Genomic DNA, 20,045 nt, shown 5'->3' on the forward strand with positions numbered 1-20,045 from the left:
AGCTTCAATGTAAGATGAGGGTTGATCTACTACTGTAGACAACAAAGCAAGGCTGCTCAATTTATCCATTGATAAAATAAATTCACAACTCTACAACATAAAAATTCATAAAAAATCATGCAGAATATAGCATATACTTTGTAGTCTACAGTAGTAGATAAACCCTCATCTTTCTTTGAAGCTCCCAGATCAAGGAAGTTCAGCCAATATCGGAAAAACTTCGGGTGGGCTACTTGGCTGGATGTCACGGTTCAAATGACCCTAGGGTGAATCTACTCCGAACCATCACTTTAACGTAAACGCTTGAGCGTTTGTGTAGCTGCTACCCTTTGTAACACAAGTACATTATCACACAACCACAAATGTAATTCACGACAACCAATCGCTTAATCCATATTCACAATCGTTTGATTTTTTATATCTCATGAAACCAGTAATACCAGACGTACAGTAAGTGATGATAACTATGTCCAAAATCACATTACCTTGGCTTATCTTCCGCTATGTTAGCTAATGCATAACACATAGCCTAGCCTATGAGGCTAAGCACCGCCTAGCTCTGCAGTTAACTTACCGAGACACCTCTGCAGGTGTCTCACGAAGTTTGAAGTCGTCCCAGATGTCTCTGAGATAGTCGATTTGCAGAATCTGCAATCTGCCCTGTGGTTTTTTTCAGTGATGTGCTGAGAAATTATTTGTGATTAGTAAAACCAAATTTCACTATAGCGGAATTGGCCGACATCGTCTCACTGTGTGTGTGAATCAATAAAGGAGAACGTTGGCAAGGCGCAGATGCAGGGCACGCGAAAATAAACTGGTATTTGATTGGTTATCAAGTGGTTACTTTTCCCTTGAATATTGTAACAAAATAAAGACGCCTGGACTCGGTCGAGACCAAGAACCATATTTGGCAATACCAGTGGCCGAGACAAGTCCAAGTCAAATACCAGCGAGTCCGAGACAAGTCCGAGACCATAAAAAAACAGTCTCGAGTCCGAGACAAGTCCAAGACCGGACTCGAGTACTACAGCCCTGGTAATAGGGTACAGTAATGCCCCTTTTCCACCGCCAAGCTAGCCCTACTCTACTCGATTCGATATAGCCCGACACTACACCACACGACACGGCACCAGTAACATTTCCTTTTCCACCCAAACTGTGCCCTGGAAGTAGGCGGAGTCGGCCCGTTCACCACTAACGTGACGTCGGTTTCAGGTGACTACAAAGTGTCACGCCGCGGTTAGTCAAAAGTAAACACAACAATGGAGTGTAATGTGTAATGCAGTTGACAATCCATATTGTTTAGTTAAACCAAGCTCTTTATTAAAAAAGACAGTACAAAAGTAAACAGCAGGAGTTGTCTCAGATACAGGCGTCGACGCCAGTGTTGGTGCCGGTGGAATGCAGATAGCAGCTGCTGCCTCAGCAGCAGATTGCGATGCCAGTGTCGGTTCTGAAGCCTGCGGGGTTGGAGGATCTTCGCTGACCTCAGCAACCGAACACTCATCGATTGCACAAACCGAGTCTTGAGGGAAAAAAAATAAAAAGTGTGAACATACGAAACGCATACACGTAACCGCATAGGTGAGACACTGTGCTAGCCTTCCAAAACAGCGTTGTTTGCTAGCTCACTCAGAACAACTTACATGAGACACCTGTGTAACTTTTTACACAAGTTAAAGACTGAACATGTATTTGTTACGATATAAAACATGCATTTGTTAAGATATAAGCGTTGCACCAAGGGGATAAGAGCAACACTTACCATTTTCCATCGCCTCCAACAAAGACGTCGCCGAATCCACGCCGTTCGCCGGGCGGTGACAGTAAATGCCGTCCATTTGGTCGAACCACTTCCATGTCTTTCTGTTTGACCCACTCCGGCTGTTGTGGTCCTTTACCTGCCGGTAATAACTCTTCAGCTTGTCTCGGCACTGCTGAGAATTCCGGTGATAGCCATGGTTAGCCATCAGCTTGGCTATATCCTGGAACACCTTCTCATTTCGTGTTGCTCCGTCCAGTTCCTTCTGTATGCGGTCCTCGGCCACCACACACAGAAAGGCCTGCACCTCGCTCATCACCCATGGGTTGGCTTTCCTTCTCTGGTCTTCCATCTTCGCAATTCTGTTTATTCTCTGTTTTTTCTCTCAGGTGTGTTTTCATACATGGCGGGTGATTATTTAAAGCTCCCCGAGCTTCGTTGCGTGTATGACGTAATTTCACCTGACCAATCAGTGGACAGCACTGATCACGTGACGTTTTATGACCGACTAGTACCGACTAGACCCACCTCTGAAGCAGGTACTTGCCGGGGCTAAAAATTGTAACGGGTCCCACCTTCAACCCGCGGTGGAAAAGCTCCCAATCAGGGTAGAGAGGGACCGTGTAGAGCGGGACCGTGTACAGCTGTATAGGTACAAAAATGTTTGGTGGAAAAGGGGCATTATACACAAAAATAAACTAAAAACAACTATCCAATCAATACAAGTGTTATAGCAAACTTTACAGAGAATGCTAATATGCAGTATAAATCCTACAAAGAAGTACAACTCTAATTTTAGTTCCCAAAAGTACAATTGTCTGAAAAGTACCCTGTAAGTTACAGAAATGCCCCAGTGGGCCTTTGTTTTGTTTTGTTCTCAAGGTACAAAATCATCGCTGAGAACTAAAAGTACAAAACTGTACCTTAAAAAACTTAAAGTAAAGGCCAATACATAAGCAATAATGTTGACTTATTCTGAGCTTTTCCCATTCTTTTTAACTATTGAACTTAAAGGGGAACTCCGGGCATTTGAAGCGCAATCCCATTGCTAGAGGTTGTCAAATACTGACAGTAGGACACAGACTGGTGCAAATCGGCGCTCCCTGTGCGGAGATTGCGCTGTTTGCGCAGCCTGTCATGCGAGGCTAATGCGTGGTGGCTAAGGGGCAAGTGCTAACCCTTCCACGTAAAACAACAACTTGCACACTGCAGAAACGTCACACCACTTTATAAACCATCCGACAATAAAGTCACAAGCCTTACCATCAAAACCATATGCATGGTTCTCACATTACTGGCATGGGGACGTTACAAAACAACTTTATAAACAGCATGTCACTTACCTCTTGTTGGTATGCTCGCGCATGTGAAAGCCCAAAAGAGTCGATGGACGATAATCCCATATACAAAGCAATTATCTTCTCTAGAAAAACTGCGTTCAAGTATTTAAAACATTACAACAATATTACTGGGCATGTATTGTTGTAATGTTTTAAATACTTGAACGCAGTTTTTCTAGAGAAGATAATTGCTTTGTATTTGGGAGTATCGTCCATTGACTCTTTTGGGCTTTCACATGCGCGCGCATACCAACAACAGGTAAGTGACATGCTGTTTATAAAGTTGTTTTGTAACGTCCCCATGCCAGTAATGTGAGAACCATGCATATGGTTTTGATGGTAAGGCTTGTGACTTTATTGTCGAATGGTTTATAAAGTGGTGTGACATTTCTGCAGTGTGCAAGTTGTTGTTTTACATGGAAGGGTTAGCACTTGCCCCTTAGCCACCACGTATTAGCCTCGCATGACAGGCTGCGCAAACAGCGCAATCTCCGCACAGGGAGCACCGATTTGCACCAGTCTGTGTCCTACTATCAGTATTTGACAACCTCTAGCAATGGGATTGCGCTTCAAATGCCCCGGAGTTCCCCTTTAATGGCAGGATGTCTTTTTATTGTAAATTGAGTTTACTGAAGTCAACCAACTTAACCCTTTAATGTCCTGCTTTAGCATTTTTCTCTGTCTTTACTATATTTTTACAACATGATTAAGTAAACTTGCCTAAACTATATCTATCACTATACATTACTACAACTACATATGCCGCGCTAAAAGAAATCCTATATTATGCTGTAGCTTTTTCAAATCTCGACACTTACCCTGAAGTGCCCCCTCCCAATTTGTGGAAAAAAACCCTACTGATTCTGATTTTTATTTCCCCAAGAAAATGAAAAAATTCAAAGAAACACTTTTCCATTTTTACTTTTTTAGTAGGTATTTCGACTGTTATATTGCTGATCTATTTTAGTGTCCCTTCATCATAATTTTTGCTGTTTATTTATTTGCACTGGCTGCAAAGTGGTGGAGTGGTTAGCACTATTACCTCAAAACAGGAATGTTCCTATGTGCAGTTTGCATGTTCTACATGTTCCTGGTGTATCTGAATTGACAGCAAGTGTGAGTGTGCTTGGCTGTTTGTCTCTGTGTTAGCCCTGTGATGGACTTGTCAAGGTGCGTCCCTGATGACAGCTGAACAGGATAAAGCCATAGCAAAAGTGAAGGTTTGAAGGAATAAGATTACATGTTTCTGGTTTGGGATGTATGTGTTTTGTATCTTACAAGGTATATTTTTGTACTAGAACATGAAGGCAATTTTATTGCCATACAAACGTGTCTGTCAGTGAGCATGTGTGTGTAAATAAACCAACGTGTAAGCTTGCATATTCATTTGCGACTTGCTTTTCTCTCCATCTTCTTGTTAGGTAATGTTGGCCGACAGATTTAGGTCACTCTACTAATGTCCAACATGCATTCAAAGGCTCGGGCTTATGCACACACACAGAGCTAAGAAGGAGAACAGAAACCTCTGCCTTCTTTGAATGCATTGAACGAACAAGGCTGTAGTAAAAGCCCAAAGACCACACTCGCATAGACACACTGAACTTCGTAAATAAAGGACTTAATAGAATGAGAACATTTCCATTTTTTATTACATACACAGCCTGCCGTGCATACATACATGCACACTCATCAAAAACCCTTCTGGCAGCATGTTATTTCGCACGCAACCCCGAGCCTCTCCATCTCTCACACACACACACACACACCCGTAAGTGTCGCTGCACAGTAAGTAGAGCAAGGACACTGATGGCCCTTGACAAAGCCACACACCCAGTCACCCTGCCTGCAACCAAAATCCAGCCCGGGGCCACCGGCCGGCCTACTTGGAGGAGCAGTCTCTTAGTGATAGTGTGTGAGTTGAGGGCCTGGAGAGAAATAAATTAAACACACAAACATACATGCATTAATGCACACAATGTGCATAATTATAACCTTTCCCACTCAATATTAACAGAGAAAAGGCATTTACAGTAGCTTCTAAGTATATCTCTGAAGTAAGAAGCTTATGCTGTCCATCTATCAAAACATATTGCATTTCCAAAAACCATAGATACCTATAATCTGTGTCTGTCTCAAAAAAATTTACCAAGCAACAAGCATAAGCGTGTGCTTAAGCTTGAACCTATATAGCAAAAGTTTTTGAACCAAGTAACATGTCTGCATTTGGAGGGACCAATCCCCATATTTTTTTTTGTTTTCATCTTTGCACACCAATACATACTGCTTATAATCTTTTAAACACTCCTTGTATATATATTGTAGTGCCCTTATGGCTTTCTATATTGTTTCCCATTTGCCTATTCCCTGGTATTTTAAATCTGATGCTGCGACAATGTGAATTTCCCCACTGCGGTACTAATAAAGGTTTATCTTATCTTATCTTAAAGTTTCAATCTGTTGTAGGTTAATTTATTAATTTCCCTTACAATCTCACTCAGTTTTTGGTTAGGTTTAGGCACCACAGCCTTTCATAACACTGCAGTATCCACAAGAAGCATGGTTGTCTCATCATTTTAACCAGCAGAGAACCAATCTAGCTCTTGTTTGCACTCTAGTGTTTCTACAGAAGCCACAGCAAACCAACACATTTCAACTGCAGCATGACTTTCATGCTCCAGTCCAGTAGGTGACAGCAACTCATCTGGAGGCTGCTGCAACGTACTTCTTTTGTCGTAGTTGTTTGTCATTATAGGTTTATGGCATGGCCACTTGAGATGACATCATGATTCCTGTTCAGATCCGATAGTATTTTGGTTTTATCTGGGAACCAAGATTTTGGGACCCAAGCTTCAGGTCTCTGCAGGTCAAAAAGCCTCCTGTGAGGAGATAGGAGTGGCACAAGGAGCTTATTTGGTTCAGAAAACTCTGACATTATATAAGCTGTATTTGTGGTTTTTAAATGACGATGCTTTTCTCTGGGCACTGGTTTGAGAAAACCTCTCTTCACAACATTGATTTTAATGATATGCCAAGGATTTTAGGAGGCAATAGAGTTTTTTAGTAGTACCTACATCCTTTTGACCTCTTCTGTGAGGTACCTTGGGCAGGAGGGGAACATCCGGTTTGATGTGGCTCTGATGAAGTCTCACAAGTGTTATCTTTATTTTGATACCAAGATGGTTTACACAGAGTTTGTAACTGCAGAAAATTACTCAATTCATTTAGGGAATGTCATTTTTCGAGCAGGGAACTCCTGGGGCTGAACAGGTTAAACGATAAGTCTAAAAACTCACTGCGAGAGGAAGCGTGTTGGTAAATTACTGTATGTGGAAAAAGACCCAGGAAAAAAATATCCCCACTGTTAAAGGTGAAGGCCAGAAAATGAACAGCGAATGAGATAGACAGATAGTGTAACCTCCCCCTCTTTTGGTCAAAGATCTGTCAGTGCCTGAGGGTAGATCACTATGAAGCTGTGACAAAACAGGCTTGCAGTATTGTGTTCCTAAATGTGTGTGTTTGGGTCTGTGTGTGTGTGTGTGTGTGTGTGTGTGGGGGGGGGGGGGGCACGCAATCAAGAGGTGATAAAGTCTGAAAGATTAGACTCCCAACAGAACACAGAAATCTAAAGCTTTATAGACTGAAATACTTTTTAATAACAAGACTTGGAAGATTTTTTAAGGATTAAAACACTACACTGCTCTCTGTGACTGTGAGCCTGTTTCAAACAATTGACCTCTTCATCTCCCAGTGGGCTGAAGTCTGCATGCTGCAGTCAAAGCCACTTATGGAGCTTTAGAGCCTTTATGTTTGTCTTGTCGATGTGTGACTCTGGGGAATGAAAGTGTCGCCTTTTGTCAATCATTTGCTTGTAGTGGGCAGGAAATGCAGACAACGATCAGAGCCAAGTTAGAGCATTTAAGCATACACTGCATGTTCGGCCCTCCTGGGAGCAGGGTTTGATTGTCTGACTTAATGTTCAGCAAATAACTGAGGTAATTTGCTTGCATATATATCAGACTGAGTTTAGTTTTTTAGATTACATTTATTTTTATTATGTGCTAATGACTGACATATTATTTATTTTTGTTTTAGTTTTTCACCTTGGCCATTTTATACACACCCACACAGGTGTCTGCTAACAGACCCAACTAAATACATGTCTGTAAAACTTGCATATATATATAGATAGATAATGGCAAAATGGACTAAAACCCTCCTGACTTCCAATATTATTCCATATACATGTATCAGTACTGTATGTGGCAAACAGAGATAGTTTGTGACAAGGTTTTGCATGAGAATGTATTTGATTTCCTGTCCCTGAAAGAATTGAGTCTCTTGAAACTGAACAAAGGCTGATTAATTATTGAAAAGGTTCTCCGCATATTTATCAAGATCCTAACCCTGCTCTCAGCACACACCCTCTGGGTTAAAATCACATCCTGCCTTTGAGCAATTTAAGCACTTTTTCTTTCAAAGTCAGAGAATCTGCAGGACTTTTAGTGTGTTTTTTCTAAATCATCACTTCTGTTTCTTTTACCTGAGCATAGCACAGAGCATATCACAGCACAAAGCACAGCATAGCACAAAGATCGTGCACACACAACACGACAAAAAACGTCCATAATCTGGTAATAATATGGTGTATTTAGTTTTTTTTTTCCACAATCTGTCTTAGAAAAAATACTGACACATGTTGAAAGATAAGTTATCACAAAGCTTTTTAAAGTTTGAAGCTCATATGAAGCATCTGTGAACAAAACCCTTCCAACCACACACAAAGGCCCTGTCTGTCGCCTGAAAGGAATCATTATGCACACAAAGCATGTGTTGCATATATTTCATCCATGTGCATTACTTAGAAAAGTAAAAAAAAAATGGGTCCATCAAGCAGTGAGAATGATTTTATGGTTTGTGGGTCATTTCTTCACAGTAGAAAAAACAAATAAATAAATAAAAATAAAAGCTGGATCCATGCGATCTGGTTTCAAGTGCAAGGAGAGTGTCACCAGTTGTGTAACACTCTCCCCTTTCTTTGCACCAGATCGAAACCAGATCCAGGTGTATTCTAAGAAGTCAGTGGTCCAGTTTGATACCTTGCTTGCAATACTGGAGCCACACATTAAGAGCAAGGCCACTGATTTCTACAATTCAGTTAACCCCGTATGCTCTACATTTGTCAGGACTTGACAAATCATGTCAAATGCAAGATTTGATAATGATTATCACATGCATTGTAGCTCAGAGTGGCTGCATAACTCTCAAAAAGCATTTGACTGATGAATAAAACACAGAAAATCTGACCTTCCCTAAAAAACTTTAGGGCTAGTGCAGGCATCACCAAATGGCGGACCGCGGTCCGGATCCAAACCGAGTAATGGTTCTGTCCGGACCCGTGACCAATGGTAAATTAACGAGATTAAGTCATTTTTCTGACGCATTATTTTGGTCGGTCGTGGCTAATTGACAGCGGGCGCTGCTACTCCAGTTAATACGACAATAGCTTCATTCAGTTGAGCCAATAAAATCGTCAGTTTAACCAGTGCATCACAGTAGAACAAGAAGCAGAAAAGAAGAGTTAAAGGAGAATTCCGGCATTTTTACAAACATATCCCATCTTTTGGAGACCAAGGAAAGTTGGCCAAAGGGAAAAACACGAGAAATTTTCATGCCCGCTGCGCAAAGTTGTCCGATTGTGCTGATTTCCATGAAAGCGGGCTCTATCGGGCAAGCTTTTAACCTTTCCTGAGGCTCGTAACGTGTATCAAAATACTTTTTACCGAATTGGCCGTGGTGTCAGTAGCAATACAATTCAACCCAGGGGCTAACATACCATTAGCTAGCATACAGACATTATACATTTTGAGATTTCAAAAACAGCGCACTTACCTTTCTCAGCTTCCGTGTTCCACAGGCGTGCGCACAAATTAATCGATCGCCGAAGTCATACACTATAGGGTTAACCCTATAAACTTGTCTTTTTGTCCACCAAAAACGACCCTCGGGAACCGAACTACACATTGCCATGTTTGTTATTGTTTCCTATCGAACAGCTGACTCGTTTCAACAGCCATATTCGCCGTGATGTCATGACTTGTCACATGACTGCTTGAAAGAGCACACCTTCGCCCTCAGGATTTTATTGGAAGCAATTTAGAAATGGATAGTTCCTCAGATTCTGATGTTGGAATGGAAGAGTTTGACGAGTTTGATGGTCGGGGTTATCTTTTTGAACCAGAATACACTGACTGATGAAGAGTTGTTGGCACAAGATGCAGCGAGGATGGCTCAAAACGATGATCCAGAAACGGGAGCTGCTGCTAGGTCACGCATTGGGGAGACATGGTGGTGCAGATGTGGACATTGTATTGCACTGACCACAGAGGAAGACAGTACTTTGGAATACTATAGTGTATGACTTTGGCGATCGATTAATTTGTGCGGACGCCTGTGGAACACGGAAGCTGAGAAAGATAAGTGCGCTGTTTTTGAAATCTCAAAATGTATGTCTGTGCTAGCTAACGGTATGGTTAGCCCCTGGGTTGAATTGTATTGCTACTGACACCACGGCCAATTCGGTAAAAAGTATTTTGATACACGTTAAGAGCCTCAGGAAAGGTTAAAAGCTTGCCCGATAGAGCCCGCTTTCATGGAAATCAGCGCAATCGGACAACTTTGCGCAGCGGCCATGAAAATTTCTTGCGTTTTTCCCTTTGGCCAACTTTCCTTGGTCTCCAACAGATGGGATATGTTTGTAAAAATGCCGGAATTCTCCTTTAAGAGACACTACCGCGGTAACATGGCTTGCTCCAAAAGGCGGAAAGTAGACGAAGAAAATCGTTGTTTTAAAGATGACTGGACGGAGAAATTTATGTTCATTCTTCCGGCGAACAGTTCAAAACCAGTGTGCCTCATATGCTCCGAAAACGTGGCATTAATTAAAAGCGGCAACATGAAGGGCCACTACCAAACAAAGCACAGCTCTTTTGAGCAAAGTTATCCCCTGAAGTCCGAGCTGAGGGCACACAAAATAACCGAACTGCAAGCACAGTATGACAGGTCTACCCGACTCATCACACATACATTTACAGCCCAGCAACGTGCAAACGAATGTTTGTCAGAAACAAATACCGTTCTAGGCTCAACAATGAACACCTACATGTCTGCATGATAATGGCCAAGATTTAAATTACTGGCAAGTCAGCCACATGCCCATTTTTTCTCATAAAGAAAAGTAAAAGAAGAAGAATTAAAAGAAAAAAGTTCAAAGAAAAATCCCCACCCCTAAAAAGCCACTTGTTTTCTGAAGATGTGGACTTTTTTTTTTCTTGAAAAGTGTGCCCTCATTACCTCCTTATTTTCAGAACAAAGAAGAGAAAATGTTAAGTCAATGCTCTGTTTGCACTTTTTAGTTGTTTTCTGAGTTGACTTTTTTTACTTGAATTGTAGGCCTTTGATTCCTCAGGTTGGGACCTCTTTAATTTAAGAGAAAAATTAGTTATTCCACTCGGTTTGCACTTTTTTATTTATTTTTATTTGTTTTTTCTTTAATCTGAAATAAAGGCCTTGAATTGATTTGATTGGGACCACTTTTATTTATGGTAAAAGAGATAGTTGTACACTCATTGGATATTAACCATAGATATTGTTGAAACCATATGAAAATGTGGACATAGGGGAAGGCTATAAGACACAAGCTGGACTTCGGTTCGGACCTTCTACTTGGAAAAAATTTAATAACTGGACCTCAGTGACTTTTAATTGAATACACCTGGGCTAGTGTGTAAAAATGATTAACAAAATGGGACATTGTGTTTATTTTTTGAACATGCAACAAAATATCAGATGACAAATTCAGATTAGGTTAGCAAAGGCCTTAACGAGGAATACAGTAAGAAGACTGGAGGTTCCAGTGTTAACGAGTAGTGAGCATTTGTGTCATCAGACTGCAGAGCTGGTCATCTGAGGATTCAGATAAACCCTTCTCATAATATAAAATCATAAATTCAGGTGAGTGAATGATGAGTCATGTTTTAGGTACTTCTATTTTACACGAACAGCTACTAAACCATACTAGGAAATCATCATTTTCTCAATAACAGTCTAGCTGAAGTGTGGCTGCAGCGATCAGTGGATCAACATTAAATTATTGGGTTTACTGATAATCAAATCTTTTTATTTATCTTTTTTTTTACTGCTTTTTTAAAAACACAATAGTAAAACTAATGTTATAATGCATAGGAAGCACTGTGGATTTTATCCATCCCTTCAACTGGAGGCGTCCTCAGATGGAATCTGACTGATTTTTATAGATGTATCTGTGCCTTTAATATTGCGTAACAAATTATGAGATTTCCATGCATATGGTAACCATATCTGAAAAACGTATTGTTTCACTGTTTTATATACAAGACATTATTATCCGCCGTACTTAAAAAAAAACATTGTTTAGTGGAGAAGCGTGTGGTACAAACTGATGAGTTTGACACGTCAGCCCCATCTTAATCATCTACTGTGGTTTTGTCATGAACCCCTGATGTCAGATTTCAATGGGTGGTAAACTGTCATCATCTGTGTCTTTTTTCTGTCTTGTCTCGGTTTGTCACTTCCTCATGTTCTCTTCAGGCTGCCCTCCCGTGTTGTCGTAGCTGCTTGGTTTTGTTTTCCAGCTCATTCCTGTTCCTAGTCGTTTTTGACAGTTCCTGGGTTTTGTTTTATTAGTGTTCTTTTGGAATTTGTTATCAGGCTTCACCGTGCCTTTTGTTTAAGAATAAATAATATTATTTTAATTTTATCTCCTGGCTACCAATTTGTGTCTGCATCTGGGTCCTCCTTCCTGAAGCTGCAAGTGTCCGGCATTACTACTGGTTGTGTGAGGCTTAGGGATTATATTTATATTTATATTTATATTTCAAACAAAATGGAAAAATAAAACAAAGCAAAAGTGAAATGATTAAAAATAAAAAAATATATAATTCAGGGTCAAACTAAAAAAAGAGACTGTGTAAAGTGGGAATACTAGACAGTGGATCAAACCATTGTGAGGAAAAGGAAGTGGGCATGATTTCTGAAAATCTCAAAATGCTTAGCTTTGCATCTATAATTAGCACAAGCACCATCAATGCCTATCATATTATCTAAGATGGCAAAGTTTGCAATTTTATATTGTATATTGTAACTACAGAAATGCTAATCATTCACTGGTGAAACTGGTATGTCTACAACTATTTTAGTGAACTACATGAGCAACATTTTTTTTAAATAAATATAACAAAGTTTATCAATTTGGAATTGAATAAATAAGATTGAATAAATAAGATTGAATAAATAAGAAAGACATTCATATCAGTTTGATTTTATTCATATACACGTGTAGACATGTATCACTACTGCAAAATTACCAACAAACACACAAACACACGGAGTGCAATGATTGGGGTGGCCGTGGCTCAGTGGTTAGAGTCCATCATCCAATAACTGGAAGTTTGGTGGTTCAATTCCCACTCACACCACTCAAAAAAATTGGTGAAACTGACAGCTGGAGGGCTGTCAGTCCACCTCCTTGTCATGGCTGAGGTGCCCTTGAGCAAGGCACCATACCCCCAGGCTCCCTGGGTGCTGTGAATGGCTGCCCACTGCTCCAGGTTGGCATCTGTCTCTGAGTGTGTGTGACCCTGTGTATGTCAACAGGTGCCAACCTGGATGGGTTAAAAGCAGAGGACAAATTTTGTGTGTATGCAGGACAATAAAATCGGATCTTGAATCTTACCTGCAAATAGCTTTTACTGTGCATAGATGTAAGGTTTGTGATACTGTCAGATTTTATTTCAATTTCTGACACAGTTCTTTTGTCTGTGCCCATAACCAGTTACTGAGCGTGAGCTGCAGGAAGATGTCTTCAAGAATAACTCCTGAGCACCAAACAGGATTGTTATTCTGAAGTGTAGCAAAATGTCATGTGGCTTATAAGACTGTTGGCTGGAAAACCATCGACTGTGGAATGACAGAACAGAGCCAAGAGCATCCAGCGGCTGTCTGTGGCAGAACAGACTTGAATTTAACAATAGGTTTAAGCTTAATTCAGTAGATACCACAACATTAAGAAGTGCATATCATGCTTATGGAGATTTTGCCATAACATGTATGTTGAAGTATTTCCGTTTTTTTTTCATTGTCCATGAACAGCTTAACAAATGACTTTTTATAAAAAAAACACCAAAAATGTATCTTGATTGAACTCTAAAGTGTTGTGACAAAGTATTTAAATGACCCAAGCTGACTGGATAAAATGAGCATAGTAAAAAAATAACCGTACATTTGAACTTAGCAATAATAAGTAATATAATGCAATTTTTAAAAAATGATAGAAAGAAAAGAATACTATTAATGTCAACACTCTGATAAGATGATGTTGAATATTCCTGCAATAAGTCCCCAAACCTCAAGTGATAAATAAGATATTGATCCATTAACACTAAATTAATCTGCCACTGTTATAGTGACAAATACTAATTTCAGTTATTTTCAAATGCTCAGAATCACATCTGAATATTTGTCCCTTATCTTTGCAATATGTGTTATTTTGACTAATTTGATTGAGTTTTATTGTTAAAAATCCAGGAACTTGACGTCACCTTCAGCATACTACAATTTTTCACTGTTCTCCCTCTATAGACAAACCATTCCTTGTTACAGAATTATTCTTTTTTTCTGATAATGAAAATAATTATTAGCTAGAGCCCCGTGGCTTGATTGTGAGTGAAATCCCAGCTGATATCCCATCTCACATCATGAGATTAATAGCACACTGATATATCCGCCCACAGCTCTGCACACCGTGCACAGACCTGCACAGAATGTTCACAGCACATACAGGAACACTGACTCATTGTGTCTGACTGATTCAAAGGGACATGATAGGAACCTGTTTGAGGTGGTCTGAGCAGAAAAAAGGAATATGACACGTTTCACAAGTCAAATGGCAGAAAATCCATCCAAATTGTGAGTGCGCATGCATGAGTATATCTGAGTGATTTAAGCAAATCACTTTGCTTTTATCTCCTCAGAGGTTGATGTAAATGATTCGTACATGGAAACATACCATTTTCTATCCTCCAACCAACATCCACAGTGTGGATATGCACACACATATGGGTGAGTCACTTAGTAAAATTCTGCAAATAGCACATATTAATAATTTCAAAGCTGTCATCTTTTTTAACTTTTAACTCATCTTGGAGGAATATGACACAAATGTCCCAGGGCAATGTTTTTAAGCCTGTCATGTGAACAAGAGTCCCTTTGGCCGCTGAGCTGTTCCTCCATCCTTCCCCTCAGCCCATCTCCTCCTTCATTCACCACCTTTTTTCCCTCTGCATCTCTCTTCCTCACAGTCACCACTGCCTCTCTCATTGGCCTCCTCCACTGACCCAGTCCTCTCATTCTCTCTCTGAAATATTGATAATGGACTCTCACTCAGTCTGCTCCCTCTTCCTGTCCGTCTCTTTTCTCCTAATCTTCCCATCTGTGGTGAATCAGCAAACCAAATCAGTATTTAAACCCTATTTGTATGTGAGTCCCTTGCTCATGGCAGCACACAAGACACTGAAATTAAGGTGCGAGATAATGAATTCAGCCGATCCATGGCATATACCCCTCTGGTGTGCCAGCTTGGGACACCCTGGGTCGTTAACCATTTTTGCCTGTATGCCTCTGAAGGCTAGAAGAGGCCAATGCACGTGCCTATGAATATTTCACAGATTTCACGCCTCGCTCTTCTCTACTACTGACCCAGGTTTGATGGCAGCAAGGGCTATGAGCCTATCAGGTCCCTGTCTGTCAGTGATCAAATGGCCCTTGGCAGCAGCTGCAAATGAGTTGGGCAACTCTGCTGTCTTCTCGGGCATTGATCATGTATGTGCAATTGTGCATTTGAACAGAGAGAGAAAGAGAGAGGGGAGGGGTGCATCCTCATAGCCTACATACATATCTTACCGTCAATCCTCCGGTTTCCCTCTTCCTCCTCCTCCGCGCTCACTGCGTCTCCCGCATCCCGTATCTCCGCGCCCTCACCCAATATACTCTGCTCCCTGTCTCCCGCCCCACTGTGTCTGATGCATGAAAAAAATCAAAAATTTTCTGGGGAAATTTTGATGGGATGCACCTGCCGGGCTATATGTCAGTCATTAGCACGATATGTCCAACAACAACTGGGCGTCCTCCTCCTGTGATCAGCGTACTGTGTAGGGCTCTGCTCTGCTGGACCTCACACCCTCCCTCCGTCCTGTCGAGACTCGATGTCTTCCCCGCTGTGCTGTGTGACTGTGCGTCACGTTGGTATCATAATTCCCACGGGTTTCATGCCCAGAGATAATGCAGGCTACAGGCCTTATAGCTCCGATGGATGGAGGGAGCAAAATGCACGAAAACAAGAATTAGACGCAAATTATTGCACAAACCGTGGCTGCTCCGCGTTCCTCCGTCGATTTCTAACGTTCACCAAGCCCAGCTGTCGGTTGTCATTGTTGATCGTACGGTTCCAGTTTCGTTCATCAAGTACATCCTTGCATTTTAATGGAAAATAACGTCGACGTGACAACAGCCGCCTCGCATATCCTTGACGAATCGTGATGAGACGCAGCGGCACATCAGGACGGGTAGATTGAAATTTGTCAGGCTTTTAAAAAGATGTCAAGAATCGCATTATAAAATGATGCTGGGTCAGAAAAAAGCAAACACAAAGACAACAGCTGGACAACCAGGAGAGATAATGTTTCCCGCTCCTGGCCTCGCCTTGCATCCGTCCTTCTCTAGTCTCTTTCTCTCTCCATCCGCTGGTCCGCTTGTTGCGCGTTCTGCACTCGAGAGCGCGCAACGCGTCTGTGCTTGTGTGTGTGCACGTGTTAAATGTTTATGCGTGCGCGTGTGCAGAGACAGAGCGAGGAGGCAGGGGGTGTGGGGGCTTCGACTATATTGTCAAGGTTTGTCTGAGTGAGCAACAATAAGCTGCTGTGTAGGCAAAAGCAAAGGAATACGGAATAAACAGAGGCGCGCGTTTATTTTGGCATCTGTCTCCTCTCACAGATCTGACCTGCTCTGACTTGGTTGACCATTTTCAGTTCAACCACGGAGAAAGAAGATCTATTATGTTTGCTGATCAACCATCCAGCAGCTTTTGCAATATTTCCATTAAAATCCCAGAGAGCTTTGCTTCATGTGGCTCTGATAGAAAATATGACCTATTTGTCAGTCTACCTATGATGGTAAAGCTTTGAAATACATCTTTAGGCCTATGTCGCCGCCTTGCCTGAAGCACATCAAATCATGCCAATCAAACTGTCACACCTCAATGACACCTGATGATACTCTGGTTTCATCATCTGTCTCTCAGATGCAGTTCTCTGCTGCTGTCATTACCATCATGTTGCCATATCTTCTTCTTCCTATTTAGAAGTACTGACAGCATGTATTTAAAGCTCAGGACACTCAGAGAAAGAAAGACAAAAACCCCTCATATTCCTCTGAGAGAACTGCTGCAAATGTGATCCTGGCTGATCGCATAAAGCATCATCAAAGCAGTATACATGTGGGAGGAAGTGTACAAAGACTAAACATAGTCTTCAGTAGATTCAAAGCAAATCACTGATTATGTAGTACAGCTAGTTTCCCCATCATTCCAACCGACTCCCTTTGAATAGCTCTGATTGCTGCTTGTGTAGTCTGTAAGTGCAGATAGACTTCACAAACACTCAAAACAAAACATTCACTAACAAAATTATTTTAATGGTGTTGAATAATTCATTCATTTCAGAATATGCATGGTGGGCTTTGATTGGATGGTACACATTACCATGTGTAAAGTGCATTACTACAGAGCTGTGCTGTTGAAAGTGGAGACATGATTTGACTGTTTCTCCTGGGTGTAATAAAACACTTGGCTGACACCAAATGTTTTTCTTGACTGTAAACTTGGCAACAGTCAAAGACATCAAATTAAGCCAATTCTAAGATGAGGTCAGCATTGGTTAGCAGCATTCAGTGGTTGTTTAGATAGGGTTTTCCATGGCTTTGTATCGTCTGCTGGCATGTTTGCAGCTGTTGTTGCAGTAAGACCACAGCCTTTGATTAGCACGAATTTTGACTGGCAGAGATCAGCTTACCATTTCCACTTCATATGTAAGAAAAACACACATTTTCTGACATTCAACTGAGAAGAGGGATATTGTTTGGCTACTGTATTATAAGAGCCTTAGTGACAAAGCTTTTAATCTCAAATCATAGCAACCTTTGGACAAAAGACACAGTCTTGTTCACATGCTCTTGGTCTCCATCACCATGGTGACCCTCCTCCATCCTTGTCATCCGCTCCTGCTTCCACTTCCCCACCGTCATCACCACCTCTACCCCAACCTTTGCGCTTTTTCTTCTTCTTTTTCTTCTTCTCATCCTCCACCTTATACTTGAGTCTCCTGACAGGGTCACTGAAGCTGCGCATGGACTTCTCCTCAAAGTCTTCATTCATGAGGAAGTTCCTGTCAATGAGCTCTGCTGCTTCATGCCAGTTGCGGTAGCAGTCTGGGCCCAGGCGGATTATCTCCTCCACTGCATTAGGGATGAGAATGGAGCAGTCGGGACGCAGCACCACCACTGTGGGCAGCTCCTCCACATTAAACATGGCCTCCAGCTCCCTGTGGACACACACACATGCTGGCACACACACACCTGCAAAGAGCTAATGGATTTAGGCTGCTAGGCGTATTTACATTGTCATCATTCACCAGCAGGTTGTACGCAATACTAACTGGCCAGTCCCACTCACCTCCTGTAGGGGTCCTCATAGGCCAGGAACAGGGACTTCTTGGGAAGCTCCTTGAGGAAGCTTTCCAGCTGTTCCTCTGACTCATCCAAACTGAGGAATAGAGGAAAAACACCAAACTACAATCCACATCTAGAAAATCTCCTCAAATGTTACTTTGTGGCTGGTCGTTGTCATACAGAAATGCCTCAATGTAAATTGCTGGTCAGAATGATAAAGTAGCATGATTTTTAAACACACAATTTTTATATATATTTTACTAAACCAAATCAAATAGGCTGAATACATTCTGCATGATCAGAATATTTTTGATGAATGCCTTTAAAGGTTATTTCTTACTGTTAAATAAAAACATCCAGACACATAATGCACCCTGGACATAATTACTAGTACTGCTATGTGACCTGAATTAGACCATGCATTATGCTTAAACTGCTTGAATAGGGATTAAGGACTCAAAGGGAGATGTTTTTTGAGAGTGAATGAGGATTATGGGGGGAAACATACACGATATCTAAGGAGTTTAAGACAGACCTGGAGCAATGTGTAGTGGTGGTTTCAGCTTGTGCCATATGCTGCACACAGAAGCAAAAAGTGCTTCAGTTTGAATGAAAGCCAAAGAGGACACTACTACTGACAGAAAAGGCCTAAAAAGGCCAGCCAGGTCTATCTTGTAAGTATCGAGAGACAAAGGACATTAGGCAACAAACACCCTAACTAAAGCAATATGTGGTGGAGGATCGATTATGCTATAGGGCTGCTTTGCTACTGGTATCGAATGTATCCAATAAGTGACAAAATCAGGAGATTACCAAGGCACTTTAGAGTGAAAAGTGCCCCTAGGTGTCAGTAAACCAGGTTTGGGGGTGAAGGTCTTGGGTCTCTCAGCAAGACAGGGATACAAAGCACACATTTAACAGCATAAAAGTTTGTTAAAAAATTAGGATAATGAGTGTTTTAAACTGACCAGCAATAAGTCCAAACCTAAATCCTGTTGAAAGCATTGAGGGAGAGATAAATCTGCCATTGCAAATAATGGCTGTTGCTGATGGTTCCCTTGACAAATGCTGGTGAAAAATACCCATAGTTTTGTCCCTAGGTATATTGTGTACATTTGTATTTCTTTAAAATGTAACTACAGCCTTTTTCTGTTGTTACAGTTAAAAAATAAAGCATTTCATTCAAATATTCTGATTTTACATAACTGTTATTTATCATTTACATTAGCATTTACATTACAGCATACTTTTTGCAGGTGCACATACAATATGCACACGAAACTTGGAGTAAATCTTGTCCAGTGCAAGTGTGAACAAAAAATAAGCGTTTCTTTGTTTGTGAGACATACCTGATGTACAGGAGAACCAGCTGAGCGGAGCGCTCCACATAGAATTCATCTGTCAACTGTTTGAAGAACTCATGGAGCGTGGGAGCAAACTCCTGACAGGTATCACATTTAGCTGATGCAAAGAAAAGCATCAGGATTCGATTTTGTAGACGCATGACAATCTCACGTTCCGTGTCCAGTTCATCCTGGTCTTTATTATTCTTTACCAGGATCCGATCAACAAAAAGGTCCACCATGATGAAGTGTTCGGCACTGACGATTAAGAAACTGCAGGGAAAGCAGAATTGATCCTTTTATATGCTTTAAATAAAAACAACTTATTTAATTTAACTTCTATTTTAAATGTCATGGACCAAACATAGAGTGAATGTTACAATGCACAACAAACAAATGCAGCCATTGCAATGTGTATAGGACTTCTAGCCATGGCTAATTTGCAGGCCTTGTTCCTGATTACTACCCCAGTTTTAAGGAAAATATACTAAAACAAGAAAAATAACGAGCAAAAATATGACAAAACCCTCAGCAGACATCTTAGAATATGCAGTGAATGAACAAATTATGAAATGTGGAAGAAAAGAAGAAATGTCAACCATACATGTGCTTCATTAATGTGTCTGATTTTGAGCTGTAAAAGTATCTATCAAGTGTATCTTAGTGTTAACAGATAAGTCTTTGTTTGAGCCATTGTTTCACCTGAAAGCTAAAAGCTTCAAAGTTAGTTACCATTATCAATAATAGCAGAATTATAAGAGCCAAATGTGTTATTCTAACCCTGCA

At 41.0% G+C, this 20,045-nt stretch overlaps 2 protein-coding genes across 4 annotated transcripts in view; both read right to left on the bottom strand.

Moving 5' to 3' along the window:
- The window catches only part of LOC142378857 (adhesion G protein-coupled receptor L1), a 39,955-nt gene extending 24,008 nt beyond the window's left edge, over positions 1-15,947 (bottom strand). For all 3 annotated transcript variants that reach the window (XM_075463796.1, XM_075463795.1, XM_075463794.1), the window contains exon 1: positions 15,097-15,947. The gene's annotated coding sequence lies outside the window, so the exon portion shown is untranslated. The remainder of the gene's footprint in view (positions 1-15,096) is intronic.
- LOC142379142 (nucleoredoxin-like protein 1) lies at positions 14,574-19,501 on the bottom strand. The gene is made up of 5 exons (XM_075464278.1): positions 19,266-19,501; positions 17,921-18,010; positions 17,445-17,789; positions 15,097-15,212; positions 14,574-14,626 (listed from the first exon to the last, which is right to left on the bottom strand). Exons 1-5 carry the CDS (start codon positions 19,499-19,501, stop codon positions 14,574-14,576), a joined length of 840 nt encoding a protein of 279 aa, XP_075320393.1.
- Positions 19,502-20,045: the final 544 nt, after the last annotated feature.

The sequence above is a fragment of the Odontesthes bonariensis genome, chromosome 4 (assembly GCF_027942865.1).
Source record: "Odontesthes bonariensis isolate fOdoBon6 chromosome 4, fOdoBon6.hap1, whole genome shotgun sequence".
NCBI classification, from domain to species: Eukaryota; Metazoa; Chordata; class Actinopteri; order Atheriniformes; family Atherinopsidae; genus Odontesthes; species Odontesthes bonariensis.

Excerpts from the sequence above, each read along its gene's own strand:
- LOC142379142 (XM_075464278.1), bottom strand. The coding sequence starts at position 19,501 with ATGGTGGACCTTTTTGTTGATCGGATCCTGGTAAAGAATAATAAAGAC. Across the intron at positions 18,011-19,265 it reads CTGGTTCTCCTGTACATCAG|TTTGGATGAGTCAGAGGAAC; the intron begins GTATGTCTCACA and ends TCTATTCCTCAG. Across the intron at positions 17,790-17,920 it reads TATGAGGACCCCTACAGGAG|GGAGCTGGAGGCCATGTTTA; the intron begins GTGAGTGGGACT and ends GTGTGTCCACAG.